The sequence below is a fragment of the Elgaria multicarinata genome, chromosome 6 (assembly GCF_023053635.1).
Source record: "Elgaria multicarinata webbii isolate HBS135686 ecotype San Diego chromosome 6, rElgMul1.1.pri, whole genome shotgun sequence".
Taxonomy (NCBI): domain Eukaryota; kingdom Metazoa; phylum Chordata; class Lepidosauria; order Squamata; family Anguidae; genus Elgaria; species Elgaria multicarinata.
In genome coordinates, this window is record NC_086176.1 from 117,138,110 (window position 1) to 117,155,772 (window position 17,663).

Sequence of the window (17,663 nt, forward strand, 5' to 3'; positions counted from 1 at the left end):
ACTTGAACCTCAGTGCCTTTCCCTTCCTTCTTCTCCCTGCAGGGTGTGCATTTGTGAAATACTCCTCACATGCGGAAGCCCAGGCAGCCATCAACGCCTTGCATGGAAGCCAGACAATGCCGGTGAGTACTAGCCTCTTGGGCAAATCTACACCAAGCAGGAAACAAAGCCCTATGAGGAGAGACTGAAAGAACTGGGCATGTTTAGCCTGGAGAAGAGAAGATTGAGGGGAGACATGAGAGCATTCTTCAAAGACTTGAAAGGTTTCCACACTGAGGAGGGCCAGGATCTCTTCTTGGTCATCCCAGAATGTAGGACACAAAATAATGGGCTCAAGTTACAGGAAGCCAGATTCCTGACTGTTTGAACAGTATGGCAATGTAACCAATGACCTAGGGAGGTTGTGGGCTCTCCCACACTAGAGGCCTTCAAGAGGCAGCTGGGCAACCATCTGTCAGGGATACTTTAAGGTGGATTCCTGCATTGAGCAGGGGGTTGGACTTGATGGCCTTATGGGCCCCTTCCAACTCTACTAGTCTATGATTCTATGATTCTAGGATATGGCACTATGAAAGTGGTATGAAAGCGATATATAAAGGCAGGAGCCACACTGCTGCTTTATAGCGGTATTGAAGTGCACTGACATCTGTTGGGGCCCATTGACACAGACCATAGACCACTTTCATACCGCTATATCCTGCTTGGTGTGGCTCCTGCCTTTTGTATACCACCTTCATACCGCTTTCGTAGTGCAACATCCTGCTTGGTGTAGATGAGGCCTTGGTTGGGCTGTTTGTGCCATGCTGCAAATGGTTTATTTGTTTTTTAACCAATTTTTTAATTGTGAGTTTCAACAAAACAAAACAAAATAAAAGGAAAGCTTTTTTAATATATATTTAAAAAAAAAAAAAAAAACATTGCTGCCAATGGTGCCAGACTGGCGTATGAGTCAGAATCACCCAAGAGCAAAAATGGTTGCACATAATTTCCCCCATTTTTGCTGTTCCAGTCAATGCAATGGCTTCGATGTGCATGGATCAGTGCACCTGGGCAGGGAAGCGCTGTGTATTGCTGGACTTCATCAAGGGGGTGTTTTTTATCTATGCTTCAGTACGAAATAGGGGAAGGATGGTGGAATGAGGGTACTAAAGCTCTACTTACCATTTGTACATCGCACCTGCTCTGTGGGTAACACAAAAATTAGCAAACAAAATAAGTGGGACCTGCAGAAAAAAATGTTTCAAAGTTGGGGGTGCTTTAGCCATGCTCTTTTTCAGGGTACTCTATTCCACCCCCCCACAGTGTTCTGTACACACACACACACACACACACAGAGAGAGAGAGAGAGAGAGAGAGAGAGAGAGAGAGAGAGAGAGAGAGAGTTGGTCAGCATTTTATGGCTAGTGGGCTTGCTCAGACATCACTGGGAAGGTTTTTGTGGGGACAGGAGATTCTCCCTTGAAGTGCTTTATTTTTCTAAAATATTATTTTGCATTTCTGTAAACCAGCAAACCTGCCGATATCCCCCACCCTTTTGTGTGTGGGTGATGCTGTTTTGGCTACATAAGCAATGGCACACAAGCGTAGACATCAGAAACAGAGGGAATGATTCTCTGCCATGGAATAGGTTGCTGGCCTACAGTGCCTTTAAATCAACCAAGGACAAATGTATAAGCTCTCGGAGAGGTACAACGGAGCCTCCATATTAGGAAGCAGAACTGACTTTCTCCATCACTCTGTCATGTCCTTCTTGTGACGATTTGGCTCTCTCTTACAAGAAGCAGAGAGCTTCTTACATAGGTCCAGGGCCTAGTCCAGAATCCCTTCTTTCACCTGCAGCAGAGGGAGAGGCGCCAGACGTCTCCAAGACAAGCCTGAGATGTGTCATTTTCATGGTTTATTTGGTTTGATGTAATTTTGCACAGTGTCGCTTTCTTGGTTCCAGAGTTTTCCTAACTCTACTTTTTAGTCCAGTATCCAAGGCAGTGAGCCTACATACACCAGCTGCTGGGGAACATGGGTGGGAGGGTGCTGTTGCACCACGTCCTGCTTTGTTGGTCTCTGGCCAACAGCTGGATGGCCACTGTGTGAACAGAGTGCTGAACAGAGTGCTGAACTAGATGGACCCTCGGTCTGATCCAGCATCAGGGCTCTTCTTACGTTCTTATGACACAACTGTTTTCGCCCAGCCTTGGATCGCAATTCCTCAGCCAGCACCAGGTAGGGGGAAGCTGCTGGGACCCCTTCTACCGATCCGATTATGTATACCTTCATCCTGGAGCAGAAGGAGGAGTCTCCCCTTCTTCTCTCCTCCCCGTCCGCCTCCTCCGACCATTGTGCTAGCTCTCAAGTTCTTCCCATAGTTCAGCCAATTTCAGCAACACTTTCCTTGTCCTCGTGTTCTGCCAACTGGGGCATCCATCATCATTCTTGTCAGATCTCGAGCTGTTTGCTCCTGTGGCAGGCTCCTGTTCCTCCACAGCTGTCAGGATTATTGCTCCGCTGTGGCTTACTGTTCACACAACATATGCTACCTAATAGTTTCCAGAACGGCAAGTTTCTTCAATGAAACTTTCACTTCTCTTCTCCTGCCCCCATTCCTTTCCATGTGCATCCGGCCTGGCCCCAGATGTAAGAAGGATCCCATTGAGGCAAAATATCAGGGGACTCATAGCTGAAAGGTAGTGCGCATGATTGCATGCTGGTCATAAGTTGGGTCTCAAGCATCCCCAGGTAAGGATGGTTGGGAGAGACTTTAGGATCATAGAAATCTGCCTTATGCCATGTCAGGTTATTGGTCCATCTAGCCCAGTACTGTTGACACTGACTGGGGCCATAGCTAGACGGGGTGATATCCCTGGGATCATCCTGGGATTGTCCCTGTGCATCCACATGACTGTCGTGTACTGTAGCGGCTCCAGCTTTCTCTGGGAGACGAATGAGGCAAAGGGCTAGGCAATTTACAAAGCTTTATTGCAAGCAATAAACACTTCTGTAACACAAACTAGGCACCTTCTGTGAAACTTCCCCTTAGGTAAAAACTATGCAAACTAAGCAAGACAATTGTCCGTTCAAAGAAAAGAAAAGGCTTTTCAAATATCCATAACTTCAAAGTGGTTGATGTGTGGGCGATTTCTCATACAATCTGTCCGCCTGTCTCTTTGCCACTAACCTCGCTGAACATTTTTGTTTCCAGCGATTCCTAGCATCTAGTAAGATTTCTGAATGCTCACCCCCGGAAGTTGACTCCCTGTCCCCTGAAGGCATAGAATTTGGCCTTGAAGAGATAGACTCTGGGGGGTGCAGATTTCCAGCTGAAGCCTCTCCTGTGTGAACCTCCTCCCCCACTGGCTCAGCGTCTTTTGAGTCTGAATCTGTTTCTGATTTTAGAGACTGAAAGAACTGGGCATGTTTAGCCTGAAGAAGAGAAGATTGAGGGGAGACATGAGAGCACTCTTCATATACTTAAAAGGTTGTCACACAGAGGAGGGCCAGGATCTCTTCTCGATCCTCCCAGAGTGCAGGACACGGAATAATGGGCTGAAGTTAAAGGAAGCCAGATTCCAGCTGGACAAAAGGAAAAACTTCCTCACTGTTAGAACAGTACGAAAATGAAACCAGTTACCTAGGGAGGTTGTGGGCTCTCCCACACTAGAGGTATTCAAGAGGCAGCTGGACAACCATCTGCCAGGGATGCTTTAAGGTGGATTCCTGCATTGAGCAGGGCGTTGGACTCGATGGCCTTATAGGCCCCTTCCAACTCTACTCTTCTATGATTCTATGATTCTATGATTACCTGCATCACCTGCTCCCAATACAGGAGCAGTAGGGCTATACATGACATCGATGCACAAGGGATCCCGGGAGCAGAGAGGGATGATCCCTCCCTTTCCCTGGGATATCACCCTACCCCTTAATCCTGATTTTTCTCACAGTCTCAGGATGATCCCAAGACTGCTGAAAGTGTGGCCTGCTGTTGTGGTTTGTCGTGACTCCTCATGAGTAACCACGAGGAGCCGAGAGCTGGGGATGGGGCACAGAGATCCTCAGGAGCTCTGTGTCCATCAGGGGGTGGGGTGGGGGGAGCAGGGAAATTATTATTTTTAAAAAAAAAACTCACTTTCTGTGCAGGAGCACTTGTGCACTTCTTCTCCATTAAAAATCTGCAGCCCTCACAAAAAGAATGGTGAAGAAAAAGTGGAGAAAATTCTGAAAAGTGTCCTTTTGTTTCTAGGGGGTAAGAAAAGAAAAATCTCAGGAATTCCCTGAAAGTTTTCTTTCCCCATGAAAGGGGCTTCCATTTTTCTGCCTCATTCTCAGGGAATGTTATAATTTATTTTGGATTTGTGTTTGGTGGTGTTTTTGACCTTAGCTAATCACTGTAAGGGTGTTGAGGGCACTGTCTATATTTTTCTTTCTATTGCAAATCTCACCGTTGATCTACAGTCTTCCAGGCTGCTTCCACTTCCTGATCTGAAAAGGCCCAATGGGAGGAATACATTCATGATGTCTTCCCCTGGGCAGGAAGTGAAGGAAGCCAAGGAGGCTTCCGTCTGTCAAAGAGGTGACTGTACAATGAAAGACAGGACACTCACACGCACTCCTCACCCATGAGAATTCCTTTGAAATTTCTTCTCCATTGAATTTATTTTTGAAAGCAATTTCTTTTCTATCAAATTGAATGAGAACGGTCGAAATTGTCATGGGAGAAATTTTGGGCGCAACACTATTCAAAAATGACATTCTAGCCAGCTCAGTGGTCTGCCCTCAGCAGCTAAGTAGTAGAGATGAACTTGGCCACGTTCAGTTTCTCCTTTTGCAACTGCTAAGCTTATCCTGTCCCAGTTCTGTGCAAGCTTTCTTCCCCATTCCACCCCTGCACAGATATTTGTGTGCATTTGGTGCAACTTTTCAAACGGTGCACATTTATCGTGCCCACTGTGAAAATGAACTCATTGAATAAAACACACCTGCATGAATTTTAGTAACCTATTCATAGTTCCTTGCACAATTTTTTTTTTTCAAATATACGCATGTTCTCGGATGCATTGTTTTTTTCTTTTTGCAAATTTGGAATGCACAGATTTCCGACCGCAAATAAATTGTGTTCAGGTCTGAACTGGGTCACTTCACATCAAAATGTGAGCGCAGCCGATTTCTCATTCTCTTCCGTGAAGCAGAACCCACAGGGCACATCACAGCAGGGTCCTTTGTCAGAAGTACCCAGTTTCAATCCAGGGCCTCTCCAACTAAAAGGTGCCTGAGCAGCAAAGCTAGGAAACACAGAAGTTGCATGCATCAGTGTGTAATGTCTCATTTCATCCACAGAACATAAGAACACAAGGAGAACCCTTCTGGATCTGAGCAAGGGTTCATCTAGTCCACCATTCTGTTCACACAGGGGCCAGAAACCCACAGGCAGGATATGAGTGCAACAGCACCCTCCCACCCATGTTCCCCAGCAACTGATATACATAAGTGCTTCCTCTGATCCTGGAGGAAGCACATAGCTATCAGGACTAACAGCCATTGATAGCCTTCTCCTCCATGGATGTTGTGGTAGCGAATTCCATAGTTTGACTGTGTGCTGTGTGAAGAAGTCCTTCCTTTTATCTGCCCTGAATCTCCCATTCATCAACCTCATGGGATGACCCCATTTGGTGCTAGTATTACGCGAGAGGGAGAAAAATCTCTCTCTATTCCACTCAGCCCACTCTCAGCACAGTGCCTGCAGTAGCCCCACCTTAAATACCAGAGAGAAGAGCAGGAGTTAAGAAGTGCCCTGAGGCTGGATCAGACCAAGGGTCCATCTAGTCCAGCACTCTGTTCACACAGTGGCCAACCAGCCATCGGCCAGGGACCAACATGGTGCAACAGCACCCACCCGCCCATGTTCCTCAGCAACTGGTGCACACAGGCTTACTGCCTCGAATACTGGAGATCGCACCCAACCATCAGGGCTAGTAGCCATGGATAGCCTTCACCTCCAGGAATTTATCCAACCCCCTTTTAAAGCCATCCAAATGGGTGGCCATCACTACATCCTGGTTGGTTTGCAGCTGCTTATCAGGGAAAGGAATCGAGAAACACAGGTCTCCACCGGTTACACCCAACCGACTCTCAGCCCACCCGTGGAAAGGATGGAAGAGTCACTCTAGGCTAGGAAAACAAACGCTGATCTTGATGAAGTTGTAGCCTGAGTAGCCTGCAAAAAATGGGGACTCCCCAGGCGCAGTGGAGCCAAATGGCTGAGTTGACGGAAACTCCCCCGAAGAGAGGAGCACAAACAGTCCTTCGCCATCACAGGGCCACGGTGCCGTAGATCCGCCTTGATATATATTTTTAACAATTATTTTGATATAAACAGCTCCAAACTCGAAAGGCGCCCATGTAAATGAAAAGCAGTAGGGCTTGTAATTAGATTTGTGTACACTTTCATAAATTGCTGGTAAGCATCAAAGGCTGTGGCACACTTTATATATCCTTCTTCTGTTAATTGAACAGTTGATGTGTGGATGGGAAAGTGTTGGCTTTGCGGAGTACTATTTACAGACCCGCTGACAGCTGTGCTGCGAAAATTAACAGGAACAGAGCAGCCTCTGTCACCGCTCTTCACCAGAAGGGACCGATCTCAAATTGGATTGTTGCTTTCGCGGGAGAAACTTTCCTGGTTTCTCTGTTCTCCCTCCCACCTCAGAACCGAGCGGCCTTTGCATTATCTCAGCAAGGGCCAGGCGTGGTCCTTCCCCGGACAGTGATGTCCCCACCCTAAGATGGAGGGAATCGAAGCCACAGAAATAGCAACATTCCTCCAGTTAACACCTATTCCTTAATGCACATAAGGGCTCACCTATACCAAGCAGGTTATTCCACCATGGAAGCGGTACGAAAGTGGTATATAAAAGGCAGGAGCCACGCTACTGCTTTATTAGTAGTACTGAAGTGCACTGACAACTGTTTGGGGCCCATGACACATCTAACACTATGAAAGTGGTATGAAAGCGGTCTATGGTGTGTCAATGGGCCCCAACAGTTGTCTGTGCACTTCAATATCGCTATAAAGCAGTAGTGTGGCTCCTGCCTTTTATTAGGGTGACCATATGAAAAGGAGGACAAGGCTCCTGTATCTTTAACAGTAATGTAGAAAAGGGAATTTCAGCAGGTGTCAATTGAAGAGGGTGAAATTCCCTCTTCATCACAACAGTTAAAGCTGCAGAAGCCCTGCCCTCTTTTGTATCTGGCCACTCTACTATAGCTAATGTAGCTTTAACTGTTGTGATGAAGAGGGAAATTCACCCACCTCAATTGACACCTGCTGAAATTCCCTTTCCTACATTACTGTTAAAGATACAGGAGCCCTGTCCTCCTTTTCATATGGTCACCCTACCTTTTATATACTGCTTTCATTGTGGAACATCCTGCTTGGTGTAGATGAGCCCTAAGAAAGGAAGGAAGGAAGGAAGGAAGGAAGGAAGAAAGAAAGAAAGAAAGAAAGAAAGAAAGAAAGAAAGAAAGAAAGAAAGCAAGCAAGCAAGCAAGCAAGCAAGCAAGCAAGCAAGCAAGCAAGCAAGCAAGCAAGCTCTTATTTCTGCGCTTCACCCAAAAAACTTTTTATTTTCACAAACTATCTTTCTTTTCTCTCCCCTTTTTTCTAAACAAGGCTGCACATTAAAGGTTGGTGGTGGTATAGCACCATAGCTAAGAGGAAAGGAAAGGAAAGGAAAGGAACCTCTCGTGCAAGCACTGAGTCATTACTGACTCTTGGAGGGACGCCAGCTTTCGCTGACGTTTTCTTGGCAGGCCTTACAGCGGGGTGGTTTGCCGTTGCCTTCCCCAGCCGTGATTACCTTTCCCCCAGCTAACTGGGTACTCATTTCACCGACCTCGGGAGGATGGAAGGCTGAGTCGACCCGAGCCGGCTGCCTGAAACCAGCTTCTGCTGGGATCGAACTCAGGCCGTGGGGAGAGTTTCAGCTGCAGAAACTGCTGCTTTACCGCTCTGCGCCACATGAGGCTCTTCATAGCTAAGAGACTGAGCTATAAATCAGGAAGTCTATGGTCCAGATCTCACCTGATTCATGACCCTATTGATAGATTTAGGCCAGCCTCTCTCTCTCTCTCTCTCTCTCTCTCTCTCTCTCTCTCTCTCTCTCTCTCTCTCTCTCTCTCTCTCTCAGCATCCACTCAGGCTAGCCCCATCTGCACTACACAGGTATTAATAGTGTCTTGCCTTTTCTGGCCATTCCTGGATTATAAGACAAAGATTGTGGGCTGCTTTTACACCATTTACATAATGTTACAATTGTTATTATTGTGTTATTTGTGTATTTATTTATTTAATATAATACAGCTTTGGCTACTGGATGGTATAGAAATGTAATAAATATATAAATTATTATTATTATTATTATTATTATTATTATTATTATTATTTATTTATTTATTTATTTAAATAGCACCATCAGTGTACATAGTGCTGTACAGAGTAAAACAATAAAATAGCAAAACCCTGCCGCATAGGCTTACATTCTAATAGAATCATAATAAAATGGTAAGAAGGGGAAGAGAATGCACCAAACAGGCACAGGGGAGAGTAAAACTAGCAGTATAAAAGTCAGATCAAAATCAAGTTCTAAAAGCTTTAGAAAAAAGAAAAGTTTTTAGCTGAGCTAAATATCCTACCATCCTTTCAAAAAATGGCTTTCAGGATGGCATCTTCGTACAGCCAGGACAGACAAAGATGGTGCTTTTTTCTCTGTATATATAATTGTTACAGGTTTCATTGCCAGTTGTTGTTCTGTTGGCCATTAACTTAGATGATGATAATGATGAAGATAATGTTGAGAAGGAGGAGGAGGAGGAGGAGCATCAGACCAAGGGCTCATCTACACCAAGCAGGATATTCCACTATGAAAGTGGTATATAAAAGGCAGGAGCCACACTACTGCTTTATATCGGTATTGAAGTGCCCTGACAACTGTTGGGGCCCATTGAGACATACTATATACCACTTTCATACCACTTTCATGGTGTTATATACTCCTTGGTGTAGATGTGTCATGGGCCCCAACAGTTGACAGAGCAATTCAATACCCCTATAAAGCAGTAGTGTGGCTCCTGCCTTTTATATTCTACTTACATAGCACTTTAGTAGTGGAATATCCTGCTCAGTGTAGATGAGCCCCAAGAGTCCATCTGAGGGGTTGGACTTGATGGCCTTATAGGCCCCTTCCAACGCTACTATTCTATGATTCTATGATCCAGCATTCTGTTCACACAATGGCAAAGAACAAGGAGGAGGAGGAGGAGGAGAAGGAGGAGGAGGAGGAGGAGGAGGAGAAAGAGGAGGAGGAGGAGGAGGAGGAGGAGGAGGAGGAGGAGGAGGAGGTGGAGGAGGAGGATTTGACTATTTCCTGGAGAATCAGTCTGCCAGTAGCTGTTGGTAATAACAGTTTAATTGGTCCTCCATTTTCAAAAATGAGTGGCAAAAAAGCAGGGAGATTATGGCCACAGCTAGACCTAAGGTTTATCCTGGGATCATCCAGGGTTCGCCCCTGCCTGAGCACTGGATCCCCTGTGTGTCACCTAGATGAACAGGTTTGACCCCCGGACGATCCAGGGATAAACCTTAGGTCTAGCTATGGCCTATGTCTCTCCAGCTTTTAATTCGGGAAGCATCTAGCTGAGAGCTGTTGATCGAGCAACGAAACTGGGATGGTTTTATATTTTTATTCATCTGCATTACTTTATGCTGTTAACCCAAGTCAAGTCATTACTATCATTCTTTCTTTCTTTCTTTCTTTCTTTCTTTCTTTTTTTGGCAAAATTGCATTTCTGCCTGAGATACAGAGTTCCAGGAGGAGGACCTATCAGAAAAGGTGCCGTCCAACTTTTTGAAATGAGGGTGGCAACTTATCTGAAAGCACTCAGTCTTCGATAGGAAGAGCCACGCTAGATCAAACACATGGTCTATTGCAGAGTTCCAAAACCTCTGGGATAGACCATCTAGAAGGAGCTAGGTTGGGGAGGTCTGGTCTATGCCCAGGCTAGCATCCTCTTCTAGGAAGCCGACATCCCTCAGGGTTGCTCCAAGTGACTGACAGCCAAAGAGAGACGGCTTCTGAACATGGAGGTTCCATTTAGCCATCATGACTGACAGCCATTGACAAGACTTTCCTCCTCCTCCTCCTCCTCCTCCTCCTCCTCCTCCATGATTCCCTTTTATAAAGATGTGGTTGTCACTGGCACCATATAAGGACGTGATTGTCACTGGCACCAAATCCCACAAATTACAGAGCAATCCTATGGGCATCCAAGGAACTCTCGGAAGCTGGGGCACTCTGAAAATCCCATGCTCTGCTGGCAAAAGCTTGGTAGGTCAGTCTGCCAGCAGACTCTCCATCCTCCTTTCTGCCGATATTCCAGTAGACACATATTTGAGCACATCTGGTAGAGTCACCAAAGTGGGGCTGGGGTTGGAAGGCTTTAGGACCCTGCGGATGCTCTGCACCTTCCCACCCTTCTCCCACCCTCCTCATGTGCATCTTCACCCGAGGTCAGAGATCCGAGCTCAGGTGAGGAAGCTACCAGACTGCTTTCCGCAGTGGCTTGCACTTCTGCCCAATGTTGTTGCAGTGTCCGCAGCATCATTTGGGGGGAATACTCAATATCCTATAGTCCTTGGAACTCTCTCCCTGAGATTATAGGATTGCTCTCGTAATAGTTAATAGTTAAATTATGGCACTCACTACCACAAGGTGTAGTGATGGCCACCAATCTGGATGGCTTCAAAAGGGGGTTGGATAAACTCCTGGAGGAGAAGGCTATCAATGGCTACTAGCCCTGATGGTTGTGTGCTATCTCCAGTATTCGAGGCAGTAAGCCTGTGTGCGCCAGTTGCTGGGGAACATGGGTGGGAGGGTGCTGTTGCACCATGTCCTGCTTGTTGGTGCCTGGCCGATGGCTGGTTGGCCACTTTGTGAAAAGAGTGCTGGACTAGATGGACCCTTGGTCTGATCCAGCATCAGGACACTTCTTATGTTCATATGTTCTTAGTTTATCTTAATCCATTTCTTAGCTGACTTTCACAACCAAATCTTCCCAAGTCTTCTTTCCTTCCTTCCTTCCTTCCTTCCTTCCTTTCTTTCTTTCTTTCTTTCTTTCTTTCTTTCTTTCTTTCTTTCTTTCTTTCTTTCAGGCTTTTCCAGTTGGTGGGCCCCTTCCTTCTTCCAGGCACCACCGTATCTCATTACATTCCCCATCGGCCAGGAGTTCTGCTCATACTTTATATCATGATAATGTGTCTCTTAATGCCTAGTCCGTGGGCGTGCGTGCATGCGTGCGTGTGTGCGGGGGTGTATTTTCACTAATCCACAGGACAACTTTCTCTCTCCTCCCCCCACCCCTTCCCATTGTTCCATAAATGAACTAATAAATCAGATGTTCCTGGGCCCTGGAATAGAAAGCTAGGCAGCCCGGCCGCTTGACAGGGGGTATGAATCATCCCGGCTTCGAAGACGGCCTTTTGGGGCATAAAGACCTCATCTGAGCTACTTTTCCTCTCTAGTCACATCTCGGTAACAGTGCAGGCATCTGGCAGGACAGCTAAGAGGCCCAGGGGGACATCACAGGCATCTTTTCTCTCTCTCTCTCTTTGTGCCTCTCTGTGTTTCCTCTCTCTGCTCCCCTTCAAAGTCTTCTGCCACTGCAGAAGAATCCATTACCTCCAAATGGGATAAGTGGGGGATAACCAATGGCAGGACTCACCGCCTCGCCAAAGACAAAAGGAGCTAATTGGCACTATAACATCCCTTTATCGGCCTGCAGGGAGAAAGGAAACCAAGTCAGAAATGCCTGGGAAGGAAGGCAGGAGCGGTCAAGTAGTCCCTTGTGTGTTGCCAAAAACGAGGAAACGAATCACCAAAACAGGAGGGCAAAAGAGGACCCATAAAATGTGCACGTGTGGCATGTGCAAATTTTGAAATAATTACTTATTATTCCGCTAGAATGGCGCTATCTCTCACCATAGTGGGGAAGACGGCAACCGGCCACCTGTGGGCTGGCCCGCTCAGCTTGCTATTCAGGTTTTCACTGTTGATGAACAATGACAAGGCCCCCGCTGCGCTCCCATCTTAGGGGTCTCTGTCTCTAAACCAGACGTGGATTGAAGGGCTCTCCCGCTAGAAGGCATGGAAGGTACAAGGGACGGCGGAGAGGCGCAGCAGTGGCGTGGGTACAGGTGCTGCACCCAGGGCTGGTGCCAGACTATTTTGTGCTCTAGGCAAGGTGAGCTACTTTCACACACACACACCCAAAAAATGTCAACTTTGATTTTTAAGAACATCTGTTTCCTGGAAAAAATAAGAAGCACAAAACATGAAACTGCTAAATTTATTTTAAAGTGCAAGAAATACGTCATGCCAATTGTAGCAAACAAATTGGAAAGGAACGTCTATGGGTCTAAAATGCATTATTTAATAGGAAGATCACCTCTAAATCACCCCCCCCAACTCACACGCGCACACACACCCCAGCATCCCTGACTTCGCTTCAGCTGGGCGGGCACGGGGCACCATCTCGCCCACCCAGGCCCAGCTGAATCCTCAGGCCGGCCCGGCTCACAGCCAACGTGCGTGAGTGCTGCGCTGCGCCCAGCGCCCCTCTTAGCTTGGCGCTCTAAGCGGCTGCCTGAGTGGCCTCTATGGTAGCACCGGTTTGGCTGCACCCTGGGGTTCTTGGCTGCTCCCGCCAAACAGCAGCCGAGGAAACAATTTTATTTATTTATTTGTTTGTTTGTTTATTTATTTATTTATTTATTGCATTTCTATTCCGTCCAATAGCCGGAGCTCTCTGGGTGGTTCACAAAAAAGAGGGGCCCAGCCCAGCTATACCAGTAGGCCAGGGGGGGGGGTTGGTTGCTCCGATGTTAGTTGGGCAGTGAATCCGCTCCAGTTTTCAGTCAGAACTCTACAGGACCTTCGCACTTTGGATTGCTGCTTTAGAGTTCGGCTTGGTTCTGATTGAAACCTGGAGTGGATTCTCTGCCCCACCGGCATCAGAGCCGCCATCCTCCACTGCAGTAGGCCTCTAGCCCAGCAACGTGCCTCTAGCAGCAGGCTCTGGAATTGCAGGTGATTGCCTAGACGTAGTGTGGTTGCATCTGGATCGCCACAGGTTGGACTCTCCTTTATTAAGTGGTCAGTGTGCCCGCTGGTGAAGTAGATTGGCATCAGTGTCTTCCAATGGACTTATAGAATCATGGAATCATAGAATACTAGAGTTGGAAGGGGGCTACAAGGCCATCAAGTCCAACCCCCTGCTCAATGCAGGAATCCACCTTAAAGCATCCCTGACAGATGGTTGTCCAGCTGCCTCTTGAAGGCCTCTAGAGTGGGAATGCTCACGACCTCCCTAGGTCATTGGTTCCATTGTCGTACTGCTCTAACAGTCAGGAAGTTTTTCCTGATGTCCAGTCGGAATCTGGCTTCCTGTCACTTGAGTCCTGCACTCTGGGAGGATCGAGAAGAGATCCTGGCCCTCCTCTGTGTGACAACCTTTCAAGTATTTGAAGAGTGCTCTCATGTCTCCCCTCAGCCTTCTCTTCTCCAGGCTGAACAGGCAGGACAGAGGCTGAGGAGAGGGTGCTCTAAGGGCATGCTGTTTGCTTTGGGAGACCAAGGCTGCCTTACAGCCCAGCGTTATCTGTATTCCCAGCCTGGGGGGAGTGGGAAGCCATGTGCTCATGAAACAATATGCCAGCACCATGGTTGCTGCTCTGGACCTCAACCACATGGGCCCTTCATCACACAAGCAGCTAAGAAGTTGCTCGTGTGATCCAGATCCCCAACAGGTCCATTTACGTGCAGAGCGGCTCTCGACAGGAGCACCTTTGAGCACATGAGGAGGGTGGCAGGGGTGGTGGGGTCTCTGGCCAGGCAAAACTCACACCAGGAGGCTGTCTGGGCAAACAAATGCTAAGTCTTTTGGGAGCTGGTCTCCACAATGGAGAACAGCAACAAAGCATTGCTTACAGCCCCGTTCGGAACCTTCATAAGCTGCGCTCCTTCTAGTTTGCACAAGTTATTCAGATTGCAGGATTTAGTTTACAGCAGGGATGGGCAACTTTGCGGGGGGGGGGCGTCAGGGGACCATTCCCTCCTCCTTACACACATACACACATACACACACACCATGGGCCACATCTCCCCATGTCTCCGGTACCAATTATTTAATGGTATCCAGAGCAGCAATATTACTTGTTTGCAAGCTAATTTTAAGCCTTTAGAGCAAGTAGCTACAGAGCACTAAAGTAGGGTGACCATATGAAAAGGAGGACAGGGCTCCTGTATCTTTAACAGTTGTATTGAAAAGGGAATTTCAGCAGGTGTCATTGGTATATATGGAGAACCTGGTGAAATTCCCTCTTCATCACAACAGTTAAAGCTGCAGGTGCCCTGCCCTCTTTTAAATCTGGTCACTCTAGTATAGCTCCTGCAGCTTTGACTGTTGTGATGAAGAGGGAATGTCACCAGGTTCTCCATGTTACCCATCCCTGCTTTAGTGTATACACCGATCTGGCTATGTTCAGTTTACATGAAGCCACCAGCAGCAGAAAGAGGAGGCCATGTTTGTGCATCCACCTCTGAAGGCCGCCTTCCAATATCAGCACTGACTTTCTCATTCTGATTCCTGGCTTGTCTTCCCTAACCCTGACCCAGCTCCAGAACAAAAGCCTCTGAACTCCCTGGCTCATAGGCCCCGTGCGTCTTTTCCCCGGCCTTCGCCTGCCATCTGTCTGCATTTACAGAGTTCTGACAGTTTGATCTTAAATGTTGATGGTTGCATATTCGCAATCCTAAAGCAATGCTTGGCAAATAGCTTCTTCTCCAACTGGACAGAAAGGGGAGGTGGGATGCTATTGCGTACTATTGATTTGTCTCCCTGAAGATCCAACTTTTCGTGAGGATAACGGCCATTCAACATCCTCAGGCAGGATCTCACCAGACTACCCTGTTGGCTTCCTTCGGCTTTCACCTTTCTGTTATTCGGAATCTAATCCAAAGCCTTTGGAACTGATATAGTTTCCCTCTAGTGTTCTCTCACAGCAACTGTGTTCAGAGGAGGGCAACGAGGATGATCAGGGGTCTGGAAACAAAGCCCTATGAGGAGAGACTGAAAGAACTGGGCATGTTTAGCCTGGAAAAGAGAAGATTGAGGGGAGACATGATAGCACTCTTCAAATACTTAAAAGGTTGTCACACAGAGGAGGGCCAGGATCTCTTCTCGATCCTCCCAGAGTACAGGACACAGAATGATGGGCTCAAGTTACAGGAAGCCTGATTCCAGCTGGACATCAGGAAGAACTTCCTGGCTGTTAGAGCAGTACAACAATGGAACTCATGACCTAGGGAAGTTGTGAGCTCTCCCACATTAGAGGCCTTCAAGAGGCAGCTGGACAACCATCTGTCAGGGATGCTTTGAGGTGGATTCCTGCATTGAGCAGGGGGTTGGATTCGATGGCCTTATAGGCCCCTTCCAACTCTACTATTCTATGATTCATAGTTCAGGAGACCTTTTTTTAATGAAGACCATTTCATTTTGACCAAAAGAGGAAACCATCAGTGCTGGCCCAAGACATTTCGCTGTCTGAAGCAAACCACAAAATGCAACCCTCTCCCATTCCAGTTCATTTGCAGACGCCAACTAGTTCTGTTAGTTGCCTCTTACGTCAAGTGACAAAATAGCATCCTCTACTGAAGATGAGTCCAGAAAGCTAGCTTAGGAGGTGCAGAGCAGACCATGGGACACAAGCAGCTTGTGTCATGACCTGCAGCCCTTGGACTGGAATTCTGATGAGGATGAGGCACATTCTCGGGGGCAGGACAGTTCGTGCTTTATTCAGGGGGACCCCAGCCAGAGGGCACAGCCCTGCCATTGTCCTCTGACTGAGTCAGAGGATGAATTCCCAGCAGAACTTTCACCTCCCCAGCTTCACTGAAGTCTCAGGTAAGGGCACAAACATTCCAAGCAGCTCTTCCAGGAGAGGTAGAGCTGACCACACTGCAGGTCTTGTCCTTCCTCCATAAAGCTTCGGTTGGTTTTAGCCACTGCTGAGATAATATCTTCCTGTGCTCTGTAATATCTCACCACCACCACCACCACCACCACTCTGCCTGGCACTCAAACAAATATTGCAATGCTGTGTTAGCATGCATTGCATAAGCAGAACAACACATGCACATGTGTGTTTTCTGCTGGAGTACATGGGCTGGGCTGGCTGCCTCTGGCTGCTCTATCAGTCAGGAGGCTTTCCCAAAGATGCCATCTATGACACATTGGAAGAAAAAGACTAGGCGAGACAGACAAGCCAACAGGGCACCAGCTGAGGAAGATGGGAAAGGTGGGAACCAGGCACTCCTGCTTCTCTCAACACACATCACGGGAGGTAGCTATCTCACACTGCTTAATGGTAGGGCCCACCCTGGAAACTATCATGGATGACAACTAATCCCATATCTACTGCATTGGAGTAGTGGTCGATTGCCTATTCAAGAACTGCATTCTGTGAAATTCTGAGGTTCCTTCATAAGAGCTGCCCTGGCAGAAGGGATACCAAAAAGACACCTCAGCCACCCTTATCGATCTTCCCTTTCAGTGACTAGCTTGAGTAGCTATGGGGTAGTATTGACCGCTCATTTTGCATAGGGTGATAGCTGATTGGTACCTATCTCCCCACTGCGAATGTATAAAGTTTCTGCAGTATTTCCAAGGGGAATCTATTCAAATAAAAACGTGGAGAAGACAAATCTGGCTGCCTTTCTGCAGATACTTATGGCAGGTTCTTTTCCCTCCCCTTTCCCACAACTGCACAAGGTTTGGCCCAAGGGAGATGGGGAGATTCCCCTGCAACATCTTACCCAAAGGATGAGCAAGGAAGATAGCCATAAGGAGAAACAAGCACTCCTCATGTCCTCAGAGCTAATTTCAACCCCACTTGAGGAGCACGGAGTGAGAAAGGTGGGACGGCGTGGCGACATTCACCCACAGTTGGTGTGATACGGCCCATGGCTAACGCATCTTCCTCGGTTATGAGACTCTTCAGGCAATATCAAAATAGCAAGAGGCGCTTCCTGAGTTATAATTTATTTGCAGAGTGCTTGATTTAAGTTTTCTCCCCAATCTCCATTTCTTACTGGTTGTCACTGTGAGCCACAGTAATTACTTTCTGCCAGAGACGACTGGATTTTTTAAAAAAAAACTTGTGGAGAAGTTGAACCCAATTCTAATTGGTAAAGATGCTCTCTCCCTTCCTCCACGCCTTCCGTCCACCAATTCCCTTCAGTAGACAAAGGTAATGTGGTCCAAGCATTTGTGTGTTGGACTCAGCCCTGAAAGACCAGGGTGCAAATTTGACCTTACAGGGTTGACCGTGCTTCAGAATTCACTGTATTTCTACATGGAGAACTTAAGGAAAATGCATGAAAACACTCTCTCTCTCTCTCTCTCTCTCTCTCTCTCTCTCTCTCTCTCTCTCTCTGAAAGTGGGATGGAGAGAGAATTGTCAGCTGCCATTTTCCCCCAGAAGTCATCACCTTCTACTGGGAAAAATATCAGATGGCAGCTGCCAGTGGTTTCTGCAAGAGAGAGAGAGAGAGAGAGAGAGG

At 47.3% G+C, this 17,663-nt stretch overlaps 1 protein-coding gene across 9 annotated transcripts in view; it reads left to right on the forward strand.

Annotated features, from left to right (window-relative positions):
* The window catches only part of CELF4 (CUGBP Elav-like family member 4), a 992,627-nt gene that overhangs the window by 886,244 nt on the left and 88,720 nt on the right, over positions 1 to 17,663 (forward strand). For all 9 annotated transcript variants that reach the window (XM_063128326.1, XM_063128330.1, XM_063128323.1 and 6 more), the window contains exon 5: positions 43 to 122. In XM_063128326.1, coding sequence (XP_062984396.1) covers positions 43 to 122 — 80 coding nt within the window. The remainder of the gene's footprint in view (positions 1 to 42; positions 123 to 17,663) is intronic.